General features: G+C 27.5%; 4 protein-coding genes across 5 annotated transcripts in view; 1 reads left to right on the top strand and 3 right to left on the bottom strand.

The window, feature by feature from the left end:
* Positions 1 to 629, top strand: part of Bma-hlh-34 (PAS domain containing protein) — a gene marked incomplete at both ends in the record, with an annotated part of 3,309 nt that extends 2,680 nt beyond the window's left edge. Inside the window, 2 exons of the mRNA XM_001893161.2 lie at positions 3 to 150; positions 467 to 629. Coding sequence (XP_001893196.2) covers positions 3 to 150; positions 467 to 629 — 311 coding nt within the window. The remainder of the gene's footprint in view (positions 1 to 2; positions 151 to 466) is intronic.
* Positions 630 to 1,591: 962 nt separating this feature from the next.
* On the bottom strand, positions 1,592 to 4,847 carry Bm11046 (Uncharacterized protein; the record flags this gene model as incomplete). 2 transcript variants are annotated; one of them, XM_043079332.1, is made up of 9 exons in its annotated part: positions 1,592 to 1,696; positions 1,952 to 2,008; positions 2,265 to 2,534; positions 2,814 to 2,915; positions 3,152 to 3,336; positions 3,597 to 3,735; positions 4,057 to 4,125; positions 4,301 to 4,411; positions 4,638 to 4,847. In XM_043079332.1, the coding sequence occupies 9 exons, from the start codon at positions 4,845 to 4,847 to the stop codon at positions 1,592 to 1,594; spliced, it is 1,248 nt and encodes a 415-aa protein (XP_042935266.1). The 2 variants fall into 2 exon arrangements, with proteins under 2 accessions (XP_042935266.1, XP_042935265.1); XM_043079331.1 differs by having other exon boundaries at positions 3,152 to 3,345.
* Positions 4,848 to 6,683: 1,836 nt separating this feature from the next.
* Positions 6,684 to 8,131, bottom strand: Bma-evl-20 (ADP-ribosylation factor-like protein 2, putative; the record flags this gene model as incomplete). Its single annotated transcript, XM_001893159.1, has 4 exons — positions 6,684 to 6,818; positions 7,090 to 7,179; positions 7,388 to 7,572; positions 7,987 to 8,131. 4 exons carry the CDS (start codon positions 8,129 to 8,131, stop codon positions 6,684 to 6,686), a joined length of 555 nt encoding a protein of 184 aa, XP_001893194.1.
* Positions 8,132 to 8,576: 445 nt separating this feature from the next.
* On the bottom strand, positions 8,577 to 10,974 carry Bma-eif-3.G (eukaryotic translation initiation factor 3 subunit 4, putative; the record flags this gene model as incomplete). Its single annotated transcript, XM_001893158.2, has 8 exons — positions 8,577 to 8,589; positions 8,893 to 9,080; positions 9,301 to 9,537; positions 9,776 to 9,856; positions 9,933 to 10,103; positions 10,243 to 10,325; positions 10,610 to 10,659; positions 10,931 to 10,974. 8 exons carry the CDS (start codon positions 10,972 to 10,974, stop codon positions 8,577 to 8,579), a joined length of 867 nt encoding a protein of 288 aa, XP_001893193.2.
* Positions 10,975 to 18,394: the final 7,420 nt, after the last annotated feature.

Here is an 18,394-nt window from a genome sequence, read left to right on the forward strand (position 1 = left end):
AGTACTACATAAGAATCAATCAACAACAGGCTACTATCGATTACTGCATCGTATTCGTGGATATGTTTGGGCTCAAAGTCAATTTTGCATAGTACCAATGTTACGCGCAACTATTACACATTGTATTGTAGCTGTAACTGAAATTTTTAGGTAATAATATCATTGCTTTTGTTTTAATAAAAAAAAAAAAAAAAAATTTCTAACTTCAATATTTGTTGTATTTTAATGATCTAAATGAGTACCGAATGAAATTTGTAGTAAGAGAAAAATTTAATGAAAAGATAAGTAATCACTTCTGTTTTGTATAATATACCGAAATATAACCACATATCATAGCTCTTTATTGTTTATTTGATGATAGATAATTCATATCATACATTTAGAAGATAATTAAATTTTGCATATTATGATCATCTTAGTTATCAACAAGTATTGATTAAAACTTCTTTCAAATTATTAATTGCAGCAAAAGGGAAGGAGATATGACATTAGCAATCATACAGCTTGATGCTGAAGAAGATGTTCCTGGAAGTACACTTGGAGAATATTCAAATCTTTTCTATAAAGGTGCATCAGCTTCAGCCCCTCTTTATTTGGATTACAATATGCATATGCTGTCGGACAAATAAGAAGCTTAAAGAAAATTAAACTGTAGTTGCATAGTAACTGTGGTACAACTTTTTGATTGAAAAATATACAAATTAGTCGGAATGATCAGAAATTGATCAATTTGAAATTATGGACTAATTCAATCAATAAATTTGAAAGATCCAAAAAAAAAAAAAAAATAATAACCGGGATATTCCGGAACACTAATAGTTTGGATTATAATAAAGCAACTGAGAGGAACAAATGGAAATTTTGATAGAGATTAGAGTTATACCGCAGCCAAATGTACAAGAAATAATATGAGGGTAAACAATGATACAGTAGCTATATAGATGATGTACAGAGGTCAATATAGCATGACGGTTACAGTACGAGATAGTATAACAAACATAATATACAGGGTAGATTGGAGGTCAGCTAAATCACTGTGAAATGTACAGGAAAGAACATGGATGAAAAACGCGTTACAATAACGTATTTGATAATGTAGACTTTAAATGAAGGATATTTAGTTGAAGCGTTCCATAATTAAGTGTATTTAGTGCTTTTAGAACCATTAAAGTGAACCAATAAAAACAAAAAACATATGATACAAAACTATAATGAACAGTTTGATTAAAATGAAGTTGAAAATGAAAAAAACAGGGCATTCGACGTTAAAACATTTAAGATTTTTGAGCAGTTAAAATTCCGCAGATATGAATTTGAAAAGGAATTCAAAAATTCATACGGTTTGCTAATTAATGATATGTTATTAAAAAGGGCATATTTTCCGCAGACAATAAATTATGATACAAATGTACATTTTTGGACGATAAATTATGACATAAATGCACATTTTTGGAAGATAAATTATGATATGACACATGTATATAGGGCGATTTTAAGTATACGTAAACGCTTGCAAGATTTTCTGAAATACACAACTATACCCAACCAAACAAACGAAATCCTGGTTGTTAGATTCTGTTATTTTCGATCATTACTTCGCCTTAGAATCATCCAAAGCATCTCCACCATCAATTACTTCATAATCAGATGCTGAAATAGACCCAGAGCTCGTTAATTCCTCCAATTCACGAGTATCCTAAAATTCAGAACGTGTAAACCCTCCTGATGCGTGAACAACCTGAAATTTAAGTGTTTGAATCTTACAATTTGTTTATCCAAAATTCATATATGCATTTTTGAGTTAAACATCGTGAAATTAACAAACAATCTACCAAACTTAAAACTTTTCTCCTTAAGTTTTTTTTTTTTTTTTTCCATTTAGAAAGTTCTAAGGATACTGGAGGATAAAAATATAGTTACAAATATTAACAAATGGAAAAAAACAACGTGCATCGATAGTTTGTTCCTCATCTCTGACTGCGGTATAATATGAAAACGAATCCAATTCCTGTAATACGACTATATTTAATTCAAACATTCTTTCATGTTCTGCTTGTAAATCACAGAAAAAAAAAAAAAAAAAAAAAAAAAAAAAACTGAAATGGCAAGGTAGACCAATCCTTACGAAATACTAACAATTAACTGGCCATCTTTTTAATGTTATATCAACTAGTAATATTAATATCTGCCATCTCAATGAAAATCTTTGTCCAGAAATGATATTATATATCTTCTAGAAAAAATCAACAGTAAAACACACATACCTTAGAAAAGGCAGACCTTCCGATAGCTAAGTTTTCATCGGTGAATGGATTCACAAAGATTTCAAATACCAGCCTTGGTCCTTCAGGAATCGAATTTCTACCATCCTCAATTATTTTATGAAGCCGCCAAGATGCACAGAAATATCCTGTTGAAGCCGAGCATTTCACCCACACGGTGAAATCAACAACCTGGCCACTTTCTGGCAAATTCGTCACAGTTATCTTTGAACGATATATTTCTAGCATATCAGGTATCGTTTCACTAATTATCTGAAGTTAAAATATCAATAAAAAGGTGGTTAAATAACTGGCAAGTAGCCCTGAAATATTTAATTAATAAAGTGAATACAAATCAAACAGATAAGGCTAACCGCTAACAATTTTTTTTTTTTTTTTTTTTTTCAATTTTGAAATTAACAATAAAAAAGGCACTGCGGATCTCAAGAAATCAATTCTAACAATCACTTAACATTTTTATAATAATAATAATTATATATTTGCAACCAGCACTAAAGTACTGCTTACAAATTATGAGAATCAGAAAATTACCGAGACATTTTCCCATCTTCTGCAAGCAAATCGGCGAAGAACCCACCGTTTAGAAAAAATTCCCTCTCCTTCACGAACGGTTTTCACTAGATCAGATGAGCTCTGAAACATTTTTATGAAAATTGTCAATCTAATCAAACAATCAGCTCATTTAATTTTCATTTAATGAAAGAAAAAAAAAAAAAACATAAGTACAGAAAGTAATTAATTGAAATTTGAAAGGCATTCAAGAGAAGTGAAATGGGACCCAACTTTTTTCCACCGCCCATTCTAGATCTACTGCAATCTTTCACGAAATGTTTTCCATATTCCAATAATTATCAGTAGCTGAAACTTACAGGATTTTCCCATTTCGTTAAAGGCAATGTCTTTCTTTCATAAATTGCCTTTACATCCCATACTGGGCTTTCGTCAACTAACTGAAAGACAGTGAAATCATCCTCTTCGGGTGCTATTTTCGACGAGCGTTGACTTTCTAATACTGCTAATGACGATGAACCAACAGTAGCATCATACATATCCGCTGGAAACACTAAATTTTAATGTAAGTGAAAATTTTGAACTTTTGACAATTTGTATTAGATAAGAATTCAGCTATTTGTGGGAAGAATGGATATCTAATATAATGCAGCGTTTTTTACTGATTACGTATTTTTATATCAAATAGTATCAAGCATAACTCCGCAAAGAAAATGTACGAGTCATACTCAACAAATCTAACATATTGCAAGCTCCAGCTAGTCGTTTTAATTACAAATGAAAATAAACAAATTACAACCATACTTTGAGTGGATTTCTGTTCGCTGCAGCATGCTGCATATGTTTTTTGCTCTTTAAATTTAGCCATGAACTGTTTCAGTTTATTGATTACTGGATGACAAGCAATTTGTTTATTCACCTCTTGCTTGATTTCTCTTATAATCTATAACATATAGATCAAAAAATGAAACGGAAAAGCTCTAGCTCCCAACAATTTCAAAGCAATCTCCACGGAAGTATCAATATTATCATTACATTTCAGGCAAAAGCGTAACTGCATGCTGGAAAATATGGATTGATCAATACATCGTTCTATTCACTAGAAAGACTAGTCTTGCCTAAAATCGTAGTTTATTAAATTTCACACTGAAGAAATTTCACAGTTCATGATTCCATGTTCCTTTAAACTGATGTCATTCCCGTAATGTTCCAAGTTTGCAAACGCATGCTTAATAAAACATAAAAAAATATTAAGCAAATTTACCTGATCCATTAAAACAGCTCCCATGCCGTCTCTTGCACAAGTATTAAAAGAAGAAGAACTTGCTTGTTCCTGTAAAAATCATCGCTCAGTCTTACAATATTAAAAATGAGAAATTAAATTGGATTAACATTCTCGGATAATCACATTCAAATAATAATTCTAGTCTTCCGAGCAATTCATTTCATGAATACAATCAGAACAATTAACATAATGTAAAAGAAAAAAAAAAAAAAAAAAAACTAACAGCCGTAAACACGTTAGTGTCTTGCTTTTTTGGTAGTCCAAAATTGTAAAAACCATCTATATGGACTACGAATAACTTAAGTGGTGTCTGCATTACATCATCGAAGGCAGTCTGAAACCAATTAAAGATAAAAAATTTGTAATATTAAACCAAATTAGATGGTTAAAATGCCAAACCTAATAGTTAATTGCTTATTCTAGAAAACCCAAAGAAATCATAAAAGTAGCATCATCATATATTAATCTACTAACGGCAAGAAGTTACGACTTATATAAATAGCATTTTCCTGCAATTCCAATCTCGTCCTCATAATATAACAAAGCCTTTTATAAAGTACCTCAAAAGCTTCTCTTGTTTCCAAAAGAATCATATCTCCTTCAGAATCACGATATTTCGGTGGACTATCCATTATGAAATTGTAGCTTATGAATTCCATAATCGCACTTACTACGCATTCTCGACTGTTTCGCAGGAAAGGTACCAAAATTGGGTCGGGTGGTTGTGTTATACTCTGTTCGTTCCGGTATTTCTCTATAACCAAGTGCATATCTTCCTAGTCTATGAGTTTCTGAAAATCAAATCAGTGAAAACTTTTGAATCTAAAATAATGCGGAATTAAGACATTAACGCGTCCGTGACATAAGTGACAGATTATTGAAATTATCCTACTGAAGACAAAATTAATAGGTCTGACTACTATAAAACTTATAACAATTCGTCAAATAAAAATCTCAATATATAAATTATAAATACATGCGTTTTTTAGATGGAAAATATAACAACAATCATTACAATCTCTGTACAAAGTAGTATAAAGCAAAAAAAAAAAAAAAAAAAAAAAAAAAAAAGAACATTTGTAATAACGGCAGTAATAAAGGAGATGTTAGTCGCAATACGACCACTTTTACGTTAAGAATAACATTTAAATAACACAGAAGGAAAATCGAAAAAAGCAAAGCGATCGATCCTTGGATTCGTTTTTCACATAAGCAATGGATAATATCATTAAAGACAGCACATAGATCTCTCTCTTTCTCAAAAAAAAAAGAACATTTCGGATAAAAGAGTTATTTTAGTAATACATGATTAGTGAATTTGCTTTCTGGTCAATTAATGAGATGGATTACATGCGTTCACAACTGTTTAATATAACATCTATTCTATTCCAATATTATTATCCTGCCAATGTTAAGATTACATGAATAAAGGGTTTCTATAATATTAAAAAAGTAATAATATTCATTTTCTATATTACGTGAATTACTTCTTCCTATATAGCTAAATCTTCCTGACAATAAACCTTTCTAATAACGTAAAAAATAATTCTAGCATTATCTTCCCGATAAATGCATTGAGAAATATGGCACACTCTAACCTGCAAATATTTTGCCCTTTCTTTCTTGAGAAAAAAAAAAAAAAAAAAAGAAAACAGACAGATAATGAAGTTAACCCCATCCACAAAAAATAAATAGAAACCTGAAAAAAAAAAAAAAAGTAGTCTGTTTCTGAAAAGCAACAAAAATTATATCAAACAGAAGCATAAAACAATAAAAGCACATAATTTATTATATCTACCTAGTATATTCATTTTGCAAATTCTGCATTAAAATTGAAGTCAATATAACAGTTTACTGTTCAATAAATACATAATCTATAAGCATACTCTATAAGCATCTACTGCTTCGAAATACTAGAGTAATAATGGAGTTCCAACAGATACAAATGATAAGTATGCAGTATTTCAAATTTATTTTAATAACACGACAAAAAAAAGGATGAAAAAAGATGAAGATAGAAAAACTGCCCAGCAAGCACTTTGAAATCACCGTGGGATCTGATCAGCAAATTTGCTAGTGTTCGAAAATTATTAATTGTATTCTCAACAAAGAAAAGGAACAATTTAAAGATAACATAAAAACTATAACAACCGCACTCTATAAATTACAGCTACCAACGACGGATAAAGGGAAAAGTTTTAATTTAAGGTATTGAGGCTGATAAGAACAAAAACACATTAAAAGACATTGAATAACCTATTTACACGTAAAGCAAAACAGTTAAAACTTTTTAAAATAATGGGAACCATATAGTGATGGGTAATTCCAAACATAACAAAATTCGTACGAGGGGTTTTTTGTATTAATTAACATATCTGAATTTTCAACTTACTTTTCAGTCTGATAAGTTAGTAGATCTTTCAATCTTTTCCACATTCCAGTTATGTATTATTACTATTCTACTCTAATAAAAAGAGAAAATTATAACAAGAATAATGCTGTCAAAATTCGACCAGGCGAGAAAATATAAAAAATCATACAAAGCATAGAGAAAATGAAGTATATAATATGCTAATTAAAAAAAAAAAGAACACTGTGGTAATAAATTAATTAAACGTAAACAACCGAGAGGAGATGTCAACACAGAGCCAGTCAATTGCTTCAAGAAGATTTTCGCCAGTAAATGCACTACATCCATATATATTCCAGTGATGTGATTTTAAATTGCGCAAACCCAGTAACTATAACTTTAAATATACTAAACTAACAAGATATATTGTCACACAAAATAAAACCAATGCTAAGCTATAGTTTAGTTAAACTAACGAAACTAACGAAAATCAAATTAGTCAATCTTTAAACATATTATGAGAATAATGCTTTTCACTGTAATTATTTGATTAGTGAACTCGTAAAATTATTACTTTACTTGTTCTTATATGTTAATAACAAAACATTATCCTCAAAAACAGATAAACCAGTTCGTAAGAACAAAAATAAAAGATCTGTAACCTCTTCTATTTCTTCCGAACTTGCACTGGATGATAAATCCTGTTTGTTGGCAAGAACTAAAAGCGATGCTCCGGCCAATCTTTCTTCCACCTTAAAATCAAAATTTTTAAAAAAGAAAGAATTTTTTGCCTCTGCCCGTTTATATGATATGCATAACAAATGCTGAAATAGAATCAAAATTTAGAGCACGTTCAGTGTGCGAAAAAATTCAAAACTATTATATCATTGCTACTGAAATCCTTGTGAGGACCTTACAATATTTTATTCAAAAAATAATATGGATGATATAAAACCTTACCAACAATGAACCAAGTTCACGCTTACAATCATCCATTCTATCAATATCGGCTGAATCAACAACCCATATAACACCATCTGTTTGTTCGAAATAATTTCGCCAATATGACCGTAAACTTTTTTGTCCACCGACATCCCACATGTTCAACTTCATATCTTTGTATTGCAATGTTTTGATATTGAAACCTATATAGCGCAACTTGCATGACCAAACAATGGAGATGCAAATCCATATCACTGGTCTTGTATTGCGTGAGTAAAAGGAAGTTCGGTAATTGTGCAAAAGTAATCTTATGTTTTAGAAACGAAACAATTAACGATCAATCAACCAGTGATTGATTCTGTATGAATAATTTAACAGCTTGTTGACTTTAATGTTTCTTTTACAAGGTTAATGTTAGGATCACAACATACATTAATTAAATGATCTAACAGCAGTAAGTTACCGAAACTCCTGAAAACTGCGACTTAAAATTTTTGGCTTTTTGAAGAGTTGCAAAAAGTTTGGAAATAAAACTGGAGGCTACATCTTTAAAAACGATTAATTCAACAAAAGTTGACCATAAAAATTATACGTTATCTAAAATATACTAAGCATACCGAAAGTTGGTGCAATTTCGTTAACTTCTTCACCATTCAGTTTTTTCACCACAGTTGTTTTTCCACTGTTATCAAGACCAAGGACCAATATTCGCAATTCCTTCTCCTTCAAACGCTGTTTCTTCAAAATTGTAAGTAAACCCATCTCAAGCAATCGAATTTCACTATTGTATCGATCTCCTAAAAAATATAATTTACAAATTTACTGCTATTATTTCCACTGTTATTGAAAATCATTGCAATAATCATAAAAAACACATCCAGCGGGTAAACTAAATTATCTATGTTCTTTCTTTTCTTTCTGCATCTTTTTGTTTTCCAATTTCAGCTTATAGAATCTGCAAAGAACAATAAATTTCTGACTTCAAAAAAAAAAAAAAAAAAAAAAAAAGAGATTTTATTCCCTTCTATATAATTATAATTCCTCAGTAAATGTTTGTACTGGTAGAAACTTTCACCCAATCATACAAGAAAACGAAGGTCATTGTATTTTTTATTCAAATCATCACCACAATTAATATAACAAAATAATAATCATAGAATTCCAAATTTCAGTCAACTTCAAACAGCACAACCGTCGAAGAGTTCTGTTAATTGTTTGGTCTAAAATGAAAAATAATTATTCAGCGAATGTGATTTTACCGGAAATTTGAAAATCACTTTCACTTTCGTAACAGTGAGATTGTTGACAAAATCATTACCGTAGTACAAAAAGACTTCACGGCGGCAGTATGATGCAAAAAGAAAAATGCTTTTCGATGGCTTAACATAAAATTAATTCACAGCTTAACATTTCAAATTGCATTGTCCTTTATCAATAACAGTCAGTAACCGGTTGGCAACTGAACTAATATGACAGATGAAATGACAAATTTAATATTATACGAATAATAAAATCAAACAAACCTTGTCCACTCAACTTTCAGCACGAGGTGATCCAACTTATACCCATTCAATTTCTGTATTGCAGCTTCTGTTTGACTGCGATGTTCAAATGTGACAAAAGCGAAACCTTTCGGTTTATTCGTATGTTTATCCTTCGCAATAAAGACTCGATTTACGGTACCCACAGTACCGAATAAAGCACGAAGTTCCTAGAATTATTGTTTGATCATTTTTTAAAATTCATTATCTTTGTTCAAATCCCGATATGCATTTTAAAATTAAAGTAATAACCGAAAACTTCCAGGTATATATAACATTTAAAAAATCCCCCAGATCAGCAGTAATGGCATTTCACAACTAAATATGAACACTAAAATAAAGTTCCATAAAGGGAATTAATGTAACTCAACTTTCCACAAATAAACTAACCATTTCATCACATTCTTCTGGTAGATTTGTAACTCTGCATGTATTTTCCTCGGACCTTCTTTCTGCACCTCCTGTAACCGCTGGACGATCTCCACGCATCCCCGGTGCTACATATTTACCTGATCCTGGCACTGTTGGACCAAGTTTTGTATCTTTTTCTTTACTTTCCAAATCCTCCTCATCATCTTTCGCATACATTGACTTGTATGGACAACTTACAGACCAATGCTCATCTGACTAAAACCGATTTCCAAATATTGGTTTGTAAACACTCTACGTAATCAAAGTGATCAAACGCTCATAATATTATTGAAATATGACCAAGTGTGCAATTAATTTCATTAAATTAAGTGTTTTAAGTTTTTTAAGTATACAATCTTCTTAAAGATCAAAAAAGAAAGTGGCTTTAATCCTTTGATATATGGTAACAACTAAATTTTACAAAAAAGAAATTCACCAAATTTAAGGAACTAACTTTGCAGTAACGACAATGAGTGAATGATCCTCCCGTTGTTGTTGCAACTTTAGTTCCTTCATCACCGATATCGAGTTGTTGCTAAAATGCAGTTCCTGAATTTCTAACTATTTAAAATCTACAAAATAAAGAAAGAGACATATCAGAGTAAACTTACTTCACCGGCACGATTTCTAATGAACTGCATAAGAACTTCTTCAGCCACATAAGTTGTGGACACATGCGGTCCAGGACCATCGTTCTTACACTGCCCGAATTTCTTCCATTTCTTCCGTTCTGCTATCGGTCTTGACACCTTTTTCGTCACAACTTTGAAAGTTGTCACAACCTGTCATATGTACATATAGTGGAAAACCAGAAATCTCCTTTACCTCACTTTTAACTTAACTCTTCTAGCATTTTCTCACAATGATAATTCGTTTTATGATCACTGACATTAAAACCATAATTTCATCGATTTTGCTAACCTTATATTTGCCAGTATCATCCGAAATAATATCGGTAACAATTTTAATACCATCTTTTGTTGATTCATGAGCCCCGCCCAAAGCTGAAACAGTTAATCAAAATATGCCACAGCAAAAAACTTTAAATATGGAGAACAAGTATTTCCTCCAGTCAAGTCTCATCTTATAAGTTGAGGAACTAATCAAAAATTCCACTATTTGTTCGATACAACTAGACTGTCAAAAAAATATCTTAATTTCATGGCTCTACAGAGTCGACTAACATTGGATTTATAGAATTGCGTGTGTTGCATTTTACATCTGATTTAATAATAGCTGAATGACAAAAAGCGATCAAATAAGAAAGTTATAAAAGGACAAGACTTACTCTCTTGCTCAACTGCTTCAGCCCAACTACCAATAGCAGAAATAGAACTTCTGCAATAAATAGTAATTATACTTATATTGATAACAATAAATTAAAGAAAAAAAAAAAAAAATTAGAACTGCGTAACATCCAAAGCACAAGGAATTTCGTATTCGCAATTAACCCCGAAAATTTCTAGCTACCGTTTCTACTTTTCTGTAAAGTTGATCAGCTGTATCACTACATTATCAACTACACTGTATATCACTGGACTTGAGATCGTCAAATCACAAATATTACATGCACCGTTCAATTAATGGTTGAAAAGATTATACAACTTACAGATTAGGAAGTGGTGGTGCAGTACTTGCTGTTGTTACAGCCATGTCTTTTAATAATAACCTGAAATAGCTAACAACGTGTGGATATGTTTAAAAATTAGCAAACCTTAACGTAATCTAGGTCATAATAATAATAAGACTTATACACATCAAAGTTCAGCAGTTATATCTACAGCCTAACAATCCACTTAAATAACCAACAATGCATAATCTTGAATAAGAGAAGAATATTTTCACGCCTGCCATTATTTTCTCGTCAATTTTATGTAGTATGAATAGACAGACAATTACTTAATTAAATAATTATAGAGTAATCAAAATGATTGATCATCAGGTGAATGCTATAAATAAATAACAAATGATAATATGGCATCACATTTCAGTCATAAATTATGAGGAATCGATGACAGTCAATCATGTGTACTTGATTTTTTATACAACTATTGTTGTTTAAATACCTCGTATATTTCATCTTACCATGCACCTACCACTCAATCATCACTATCCCCATAAAAGTGTAACCACTCTGCATCTCACCCCAACACGCGACAAAAGCGCCTAAGCAAACAATTGAAATGCGAAATCGGCATAAAACCACCCCCGTCAAAGTAACATAAATTAACCGTGGTAGTTATGCAACAAGTCGTCCTGGTGATTTGTTTGATCAATGAACAAGTGGTAGTAGTAATTTGATCACAAAGGTAAACAAAACGAGAAGTGATAGAGTTTAAGGAATTACAGTTTGTCACTGCTTGTTGCAATGTAACAAATCAAAGAAGAAAAAATTTCAGTGACAAAACTTGCTGTTTATAAATAATGGTAAGATAATTTTGATTTTACTAATTGTTTTAAATGAGTTTTTTTTTTTTATGAATTTAAATGATTTCTTACTAATTCTTCTATTTAGAAGAAAAAAAAAAAGATTGTCATGAAATTGATAATTTTAGTAAGTGTAATTTTATGAAATCTTCGTCGGTACCTTAAAATGATTAATGAAGGTTACTATAATGAAAGTTTTTTCAGAATAAAATAATATAATAATAATAACTATAATAAAAAAATTTTTTAGAAGAGCATTTACCATTTATTATTATTATTATGATTATCATTACTATCATTATCACTATCATTATTATTATTATTTTATTATTATTAATCTTTATATTGTTATTACTATTATCATTATTATTATTATTAATCATTATCATTATTATTATTATAACAAAGTGACTAATTTCAAAATATACTATCACATTTCACCGAATCCTTTTTTTCGCTGTAATATTACTTTTTAGATCTCTTACATCATTTTATGCAAATATTTCAATTAAATTAAATAACTATGTGATAAATATAAGTGAATTGTAGAAATATTGAAATTGTTTTTTTTTTTTTTTTTTTAGAGATAGACGAAACATTTATTTATGACAGAATAAAATAGTAAAAACAACAAATGCATTTGCTGCATTAAAATAAGAAATAACTTTTAACAAATAAAATATTAGCTTTGTGTGATGAAAAAAGAAAAGAAAGAAAGAAAGAAAAGAATGCCAACACAACATTGCTTTGACTATATTTTTAAGATTTGACCTTGAGGTCATTCTCATTTGAATATGTTGCAACAGACAAGAGGAAATAAAGTAGTCCTCTGCATAATTCTCTCTCTCTCTCCTCTCTCTCTCCCTCTCTCTCTCAGGTGACAGAATATTTCGGTATTATTACTATTTGCAATTGAATGATACTTTTATTAGTCATTCATTTTTATGATCACTCTTATATAAAGCACTCATTTCTCTTTGAAGTTCTCTTTGAAGCACTGCACAAATCGATTGGTTTACAATCTGAGTTACATGACCTTAAAGGTCATTTGCATTTAGATATAGTCAATTGTAAATAGCAATAAATGACACTTACTTTACTTCACTTAATTTTAATGATATAGAATTATATTATAATAACTAAAAAAAAATTCAATATTAAATGAAGGAGTAAAAATTCAATATCAAATTCAATATCTAAAAATCAATATGAAATGAAAAAATAGTATTCAATATCCTAGAATTTTTATAATTTTATAAAATGATAAGTAATATCAAAGATCAAAAGTCATTTATATATCAAAAGAGATATAGAATGAATATGGAATTTCAGATGAAATTATCTATAATTGGCGAAAAGTTTTTTTCACTGATTTAATTTTTTTTAACTTGTATATTTTATACTAAATACTTATACTAAATATTCAATTTCAGTTTATTATTTAATTTGCTCTACTGCATCTAATTCTACTCATTATGATGATATAAGCTATAGATTACTTAAAATTAATGCTAATATCCTTGAAAAAAATAAATATATTCACTAATTAATGCAGAAAATTTTGAAAAAGAGATTTTTTTAAAAAAAAAAAAGAAGAATCCTAATTAGCGCTTATCATTTCTGGGTCACCTGAAATGAGTGGCAGAGAAACTTTTTGTAGAAAGATTGAAATGCAAAAGTAGGAATATAAAAAATTAGAGGAAGAAATGAAAAGTCAAATACAAAAAATGTTTTGCTTTAGTGATACAAGAGATATTGGTAAAATTTGGGAAGTTTTTTTTTTTTTTTTTTCTTTAAAATTTTTTTTTTTAAATGAATTTGAAATAGAGTTAGACTATTTGAAATAGAGTTAGACTAGAGTTAGACTCAAAAATCTATGAGATCATCAATGGAAATGAAAAAAGAGAAAAAAGCTTTTAGGAGAGAAATTACTAATTACTATGCATAATTAAATTTTAACAAAATAAGTTTAATGAGAGAGATGGAGAGATAGAGACAGAGAGAGAGAGAGAGAGAGAATATGCCTAATAGTAAATTAATGAGAAAAATGAAATTGCAGAACCAAAAAAATTTTTCATTCAGTATTTGAAGAAAAAAAAGCGAATGAAGTACACATCAAAAAATAATTTATGAGACTACGAAATGTTTTAAATTATTTCACATTAAGGTCACTCATATAGGTCATTGCTAATGAATAGATCAATATCTAAGTTAAATGATTGTACAGGTAAGCTTGACCTCACAATTCCTTTCATATTACACAATCAATCAATGAAGAAAATAAATGATATTTCACCTGGTTGAAGTGTAATTGACCTACATATGACCTTGGTATTACTGGAACAGAGCATAATCAGTGGATGGACATCATTAAATGGTATTTAGTTAAGTTATTGGTTATGGTTGTACAATTTAGTTAACATGACCTCAATTACTCAGCTACAACCAATGGATGAATATCAACAAAGGTCAACAAAAAAAAAAAGAGGTCAAGAAAAAAATCAGCAAAAATATTATTTAATATATTGCAGGAAAAAAAATTTCAATAAAATAAGTAAATCTTATTAAAAGAAAAAACATTAATATTTATTCTTGCTAATAAAAAAAAAAAAAAAATATTAAATTTTAACCGAAAATGTCAATTTATCATAATAATATCATCGGTTTTCCGGAGTAATTTATTTTTGTTGAAGCAAAAAGCATTCTATAAAATTTTATAATTTAAAAGTGAATTACTCGATCTAAGGCCATTGACATATGATTTAGCTAATGAGTGGACAGCAGCGAATGAAATGGACATACGCCTTTGGTCACTTTATCCACAATTGAATTAAATTTTATTGAATGAAATTAATATTGATCAATCATCGATGTCCACTTTGTTCCTTAGTAAATAGAAATAATTGTATTATTAGTAAACTAATATTTGAAAATTAATTTTTTTTTTCAATATCATTGATTGTTTCATTAAATTATTGTTCAAAGATTGTGGTAACAATTCAACTAACAAACATACAAATGTGATTTTAAAAGAATTTAAAAGAATTAATTTTCATTTTAAAAAAGAGTTTCTTTCTCGAGAAATAGTTAATCGAAAAACTAAATAATAAATTATAACTCTTATTATTAAATGTTGAAATATTCAATTTCTTATTAGTTTCTACTCATTAAGAGAGTTTATTTTATGACAATATCAAATAGAGACATAATCTTTTTTGAAATTTAAAAAATTGATCATAAATTTAGAAAAATGATCGTACCTTTGATCTCTTTCTTCATCTTTGAGCTCTATTCAAATTTTTATTTATTAACCTATGACTACAGTAGAAAGGACACAATTATGCATAAATACAGGTAACTTTTTCTATCATTACACAATAAATGAGTTAAATTTTTGGAAGCAAATTTTACTGATTAATTGATTGATTAATGATTAACTTTTAAAATTTTTAAAATCATTTGATAAACTAAAAAAAAAAATGATAAATTCACTTTTGATAATGTGAATAATAATGGCAAATGATAGTGAAATGATTGATGAATATCTCTTATCAAACAAACAATCATTCATGCTTCTCTTTTATCATATAATTCTATCTCTTTTAATATATTATAATTATTTGTCGATTAAACTTATGAAAAGAGGGACTGAATAATTTTATTAATATAATATATATGACATTTTCTTTTCTATATTATTAAAGTTAGATTTTTTTTTTCATATTATTAAAGTTAGAAACGAATTAGATTTTTTTTTTCTCTACTAATATCTTACCCAAAACCACATTTCTTACCTAAAATCGCACCACAAGCATTTCAAATTACTTTTTTTACCCAAAATATGACATAAACATTTTCATCAGTATAAATTATAATAAATTATTTTTCTTACCCCAAATACAACATGGGCATTTTAAATTATTTTTCTTACCCAAAATACGGCATAAACATTTCATCAGTGTATATTATGATGAATTACTTTTTTTACCCAAAATACGACATAGATATTTTCATCGGTGTATATTATAATAAATTACTTTTCTTACCCAAAATATAACATGGGCATTTTAAAATAGTTTTCTTACCCAAAATACGGCATAAACATTTCATTAGTGTATATTATGATAAATTGCAATATAACATGAGCATTTCAAATTACTTTTCCTACCCAAAATACAACACAAGCATTTCATCAATATATATTATAATAAATTACTTTTCTTACCCAAAATAAAATATGGGCATTTTATTGTGATGATGGGTATGCCAAGAATTCCAGTAATTACCAATGTATGAATGAAAATTAAATTTTTTTTTAAAATTTGAAATAAATTTAAAAAAGGAATGTTATAATTTTATTAATAAAGTACAATTCAAACATATTCATAATCCATTTCATTTGTGAATAAATTATGTAAGCTAATTAATCATTTCCAGTAAATCATTTCTGATTTAAAATAAGCAGTGCATAAGTAGTTTGTAAACAGTAAAACATCAAAAATATTTAATCAAAAATAATACAATTAATTTTAGCAAATTCTTCAAATAACTCTTACTAATAAGTAATTAACAATAATTAATTAATTATTCGCATCCTTAATGATAATAATTTGGGAAATAGAAGAAAAAATAAATTAGAAATTTTCATTACACAATATATCCAAAGAAAAAGAAAATTAGCAAATAACATAAATTAATTAAATATGCAATTCAAAAAAAAAATGCTATAGAAATAAATTAGAAATTTATATTATAATTTGTAATTAATCACTTTTAATTTTATATTAAACATAATTTTATTATTAATATACACCTATAAATCATAATTTTTTTACTTTGATCAATTTTTTCACTTTGATCATACGCACCAATCATTCAAATAAATTATTTATTCATTTTTTTTTTTTTTTGATCCAAATAATTTATGAAATTAAAAAAAAAATAATTTATGAAAATTGGTGAATAGACTGAGTTAGATTTTATGAATTTAATTTTATTAATTAAATGTTTTTTTTTTTTTAATAAACTATGTTAAAAAAAGATTTTTAATAAACTATATTAAAATTGTAGTATAATCTCTTTTTTTCTCAAAATGATAAGAAATGATAGAAAGATGAAAATGATCAATAATCACTGATTACTGATAAATGATAGCAATTACAAAAAAAAAAAAAAGCATTGTGTAGCTTTTTTTTTTGAATACAAATTTTTCTTCCGTTATTTCGTTAAATGTGTAAAGTTACAAATATGTTAAACTGCTTTTTAAATCATTTTAAATTGCTTAGCTATTTCAAATGGTTAAATTAGCAAATAATCAATGAATGGTTAAACTGTTATTAGCTTTTTATTATTATAATTTTTTATTACTTTATTATAATAATTTAGTTTTTTATTATTATAATAAGTTATTTTGTCAATTTTTCTCTCAATTTTTTTAAATTTTTTCACCTAATTCTTTTCGATATTTTATTTTTCTAATTAATCAGATATCTAAATAAATGTACAGTTATTTAGTCTAAAAAGTTTATAATTATTTTTAAAATGATTTAGTCCTTGATTTTTTTTTTTTTTTTTTTGGAGAAATAAATAAACATATAGAAGTAATAATAAAGTAATAAACTGAAATAAATTATATTTTCCATTTTTTCCAATTTCAATTTAATAAACAAATATTATAATTCAAAAGAACTAAACAAGGAATATTATTAAAATTTTGCTTTTATTATAGAAATTATCAGATGGAATATAATTAGCATCAAATAATAATTAGTGTGCTGCATATTGTTGTTATTGTTGCAATTGTTTAAAATGCCATTCAAAATTTTAAGAATAAGAAGAAATTTGGTAAGTCAAACTTTTTTTTTTTTTCTATTCTTTTATTTATTTTATTTTTTCCTTTTTTTTTTTAAAGCATAAATTATTTAGCTTTAGCATTATTTTATATGATCTGAAGAAATTTGAGAAACAAAAGATTTTGTTTTCTAAAAAAAAAAAGAGAAAAAAAAATTTCTAAAATTAAAAAATTCTCCTTCAAACTTTGTTTTTGTCATTTCTAATTCATTTTACTTTTTTTTTTTTTTTAACTTACATTTTTATCGCTTTCTTTTTTAACTTTCTTCTCTCTCTCTCTTTCTCTCTCTCTCTCTCTTTCTTCCTCTCTGTATTGTATAATTGAGAAATATCAGCTGTTCAAATGTACCTGAAAACTTATATATTTGAAATAATAATTCTTCAGCACTCTTTTTTTCAAAAAATGTGACAGTTAGAAAGAATAATAATAAAAATATTACTAATTAATGCTAAAAATAAACGCACATTTTAGTAAAAATACTAAAATTTGAGAAAAAAAAAACAGATAAAATAAATTTGATAATTTTCTATTTAATATTAACAAATTTATCTTTAAAAAAAAAAAAAAAAAAGAAAAGTTTGTGACAGAAGAAAACGAAAGAAATAAACCGGAATGATTACTTTGTTTACTCTATTTTCTTTAAGAATTATTATTTCTACCTGAATAGAAAAATTAATTAAACAATTGCATCATTTGTTATTTAATATTATTTCTTGCAAAATATATCATAAATATATTCCACTTGATTTTAAAGAAATTGAATTTTTGAGATTTAATTATTATTTACTTTTTTAT

This window comes from Brugia malayi, assembly GCF_000002995.4.
Source record: "Brugia malayi strain FR3 genome assembly, contig: Bm_v4_Chr2_contig_001, whole genome shotgun sequence".
NCBI classification, from domain to species: domain Eukaryota; kingdom Metazoa; phylum Nematoda; class Chromadorea; order Rhabditida; family Onchocercidae; genus Brugia; species Brugia malayi.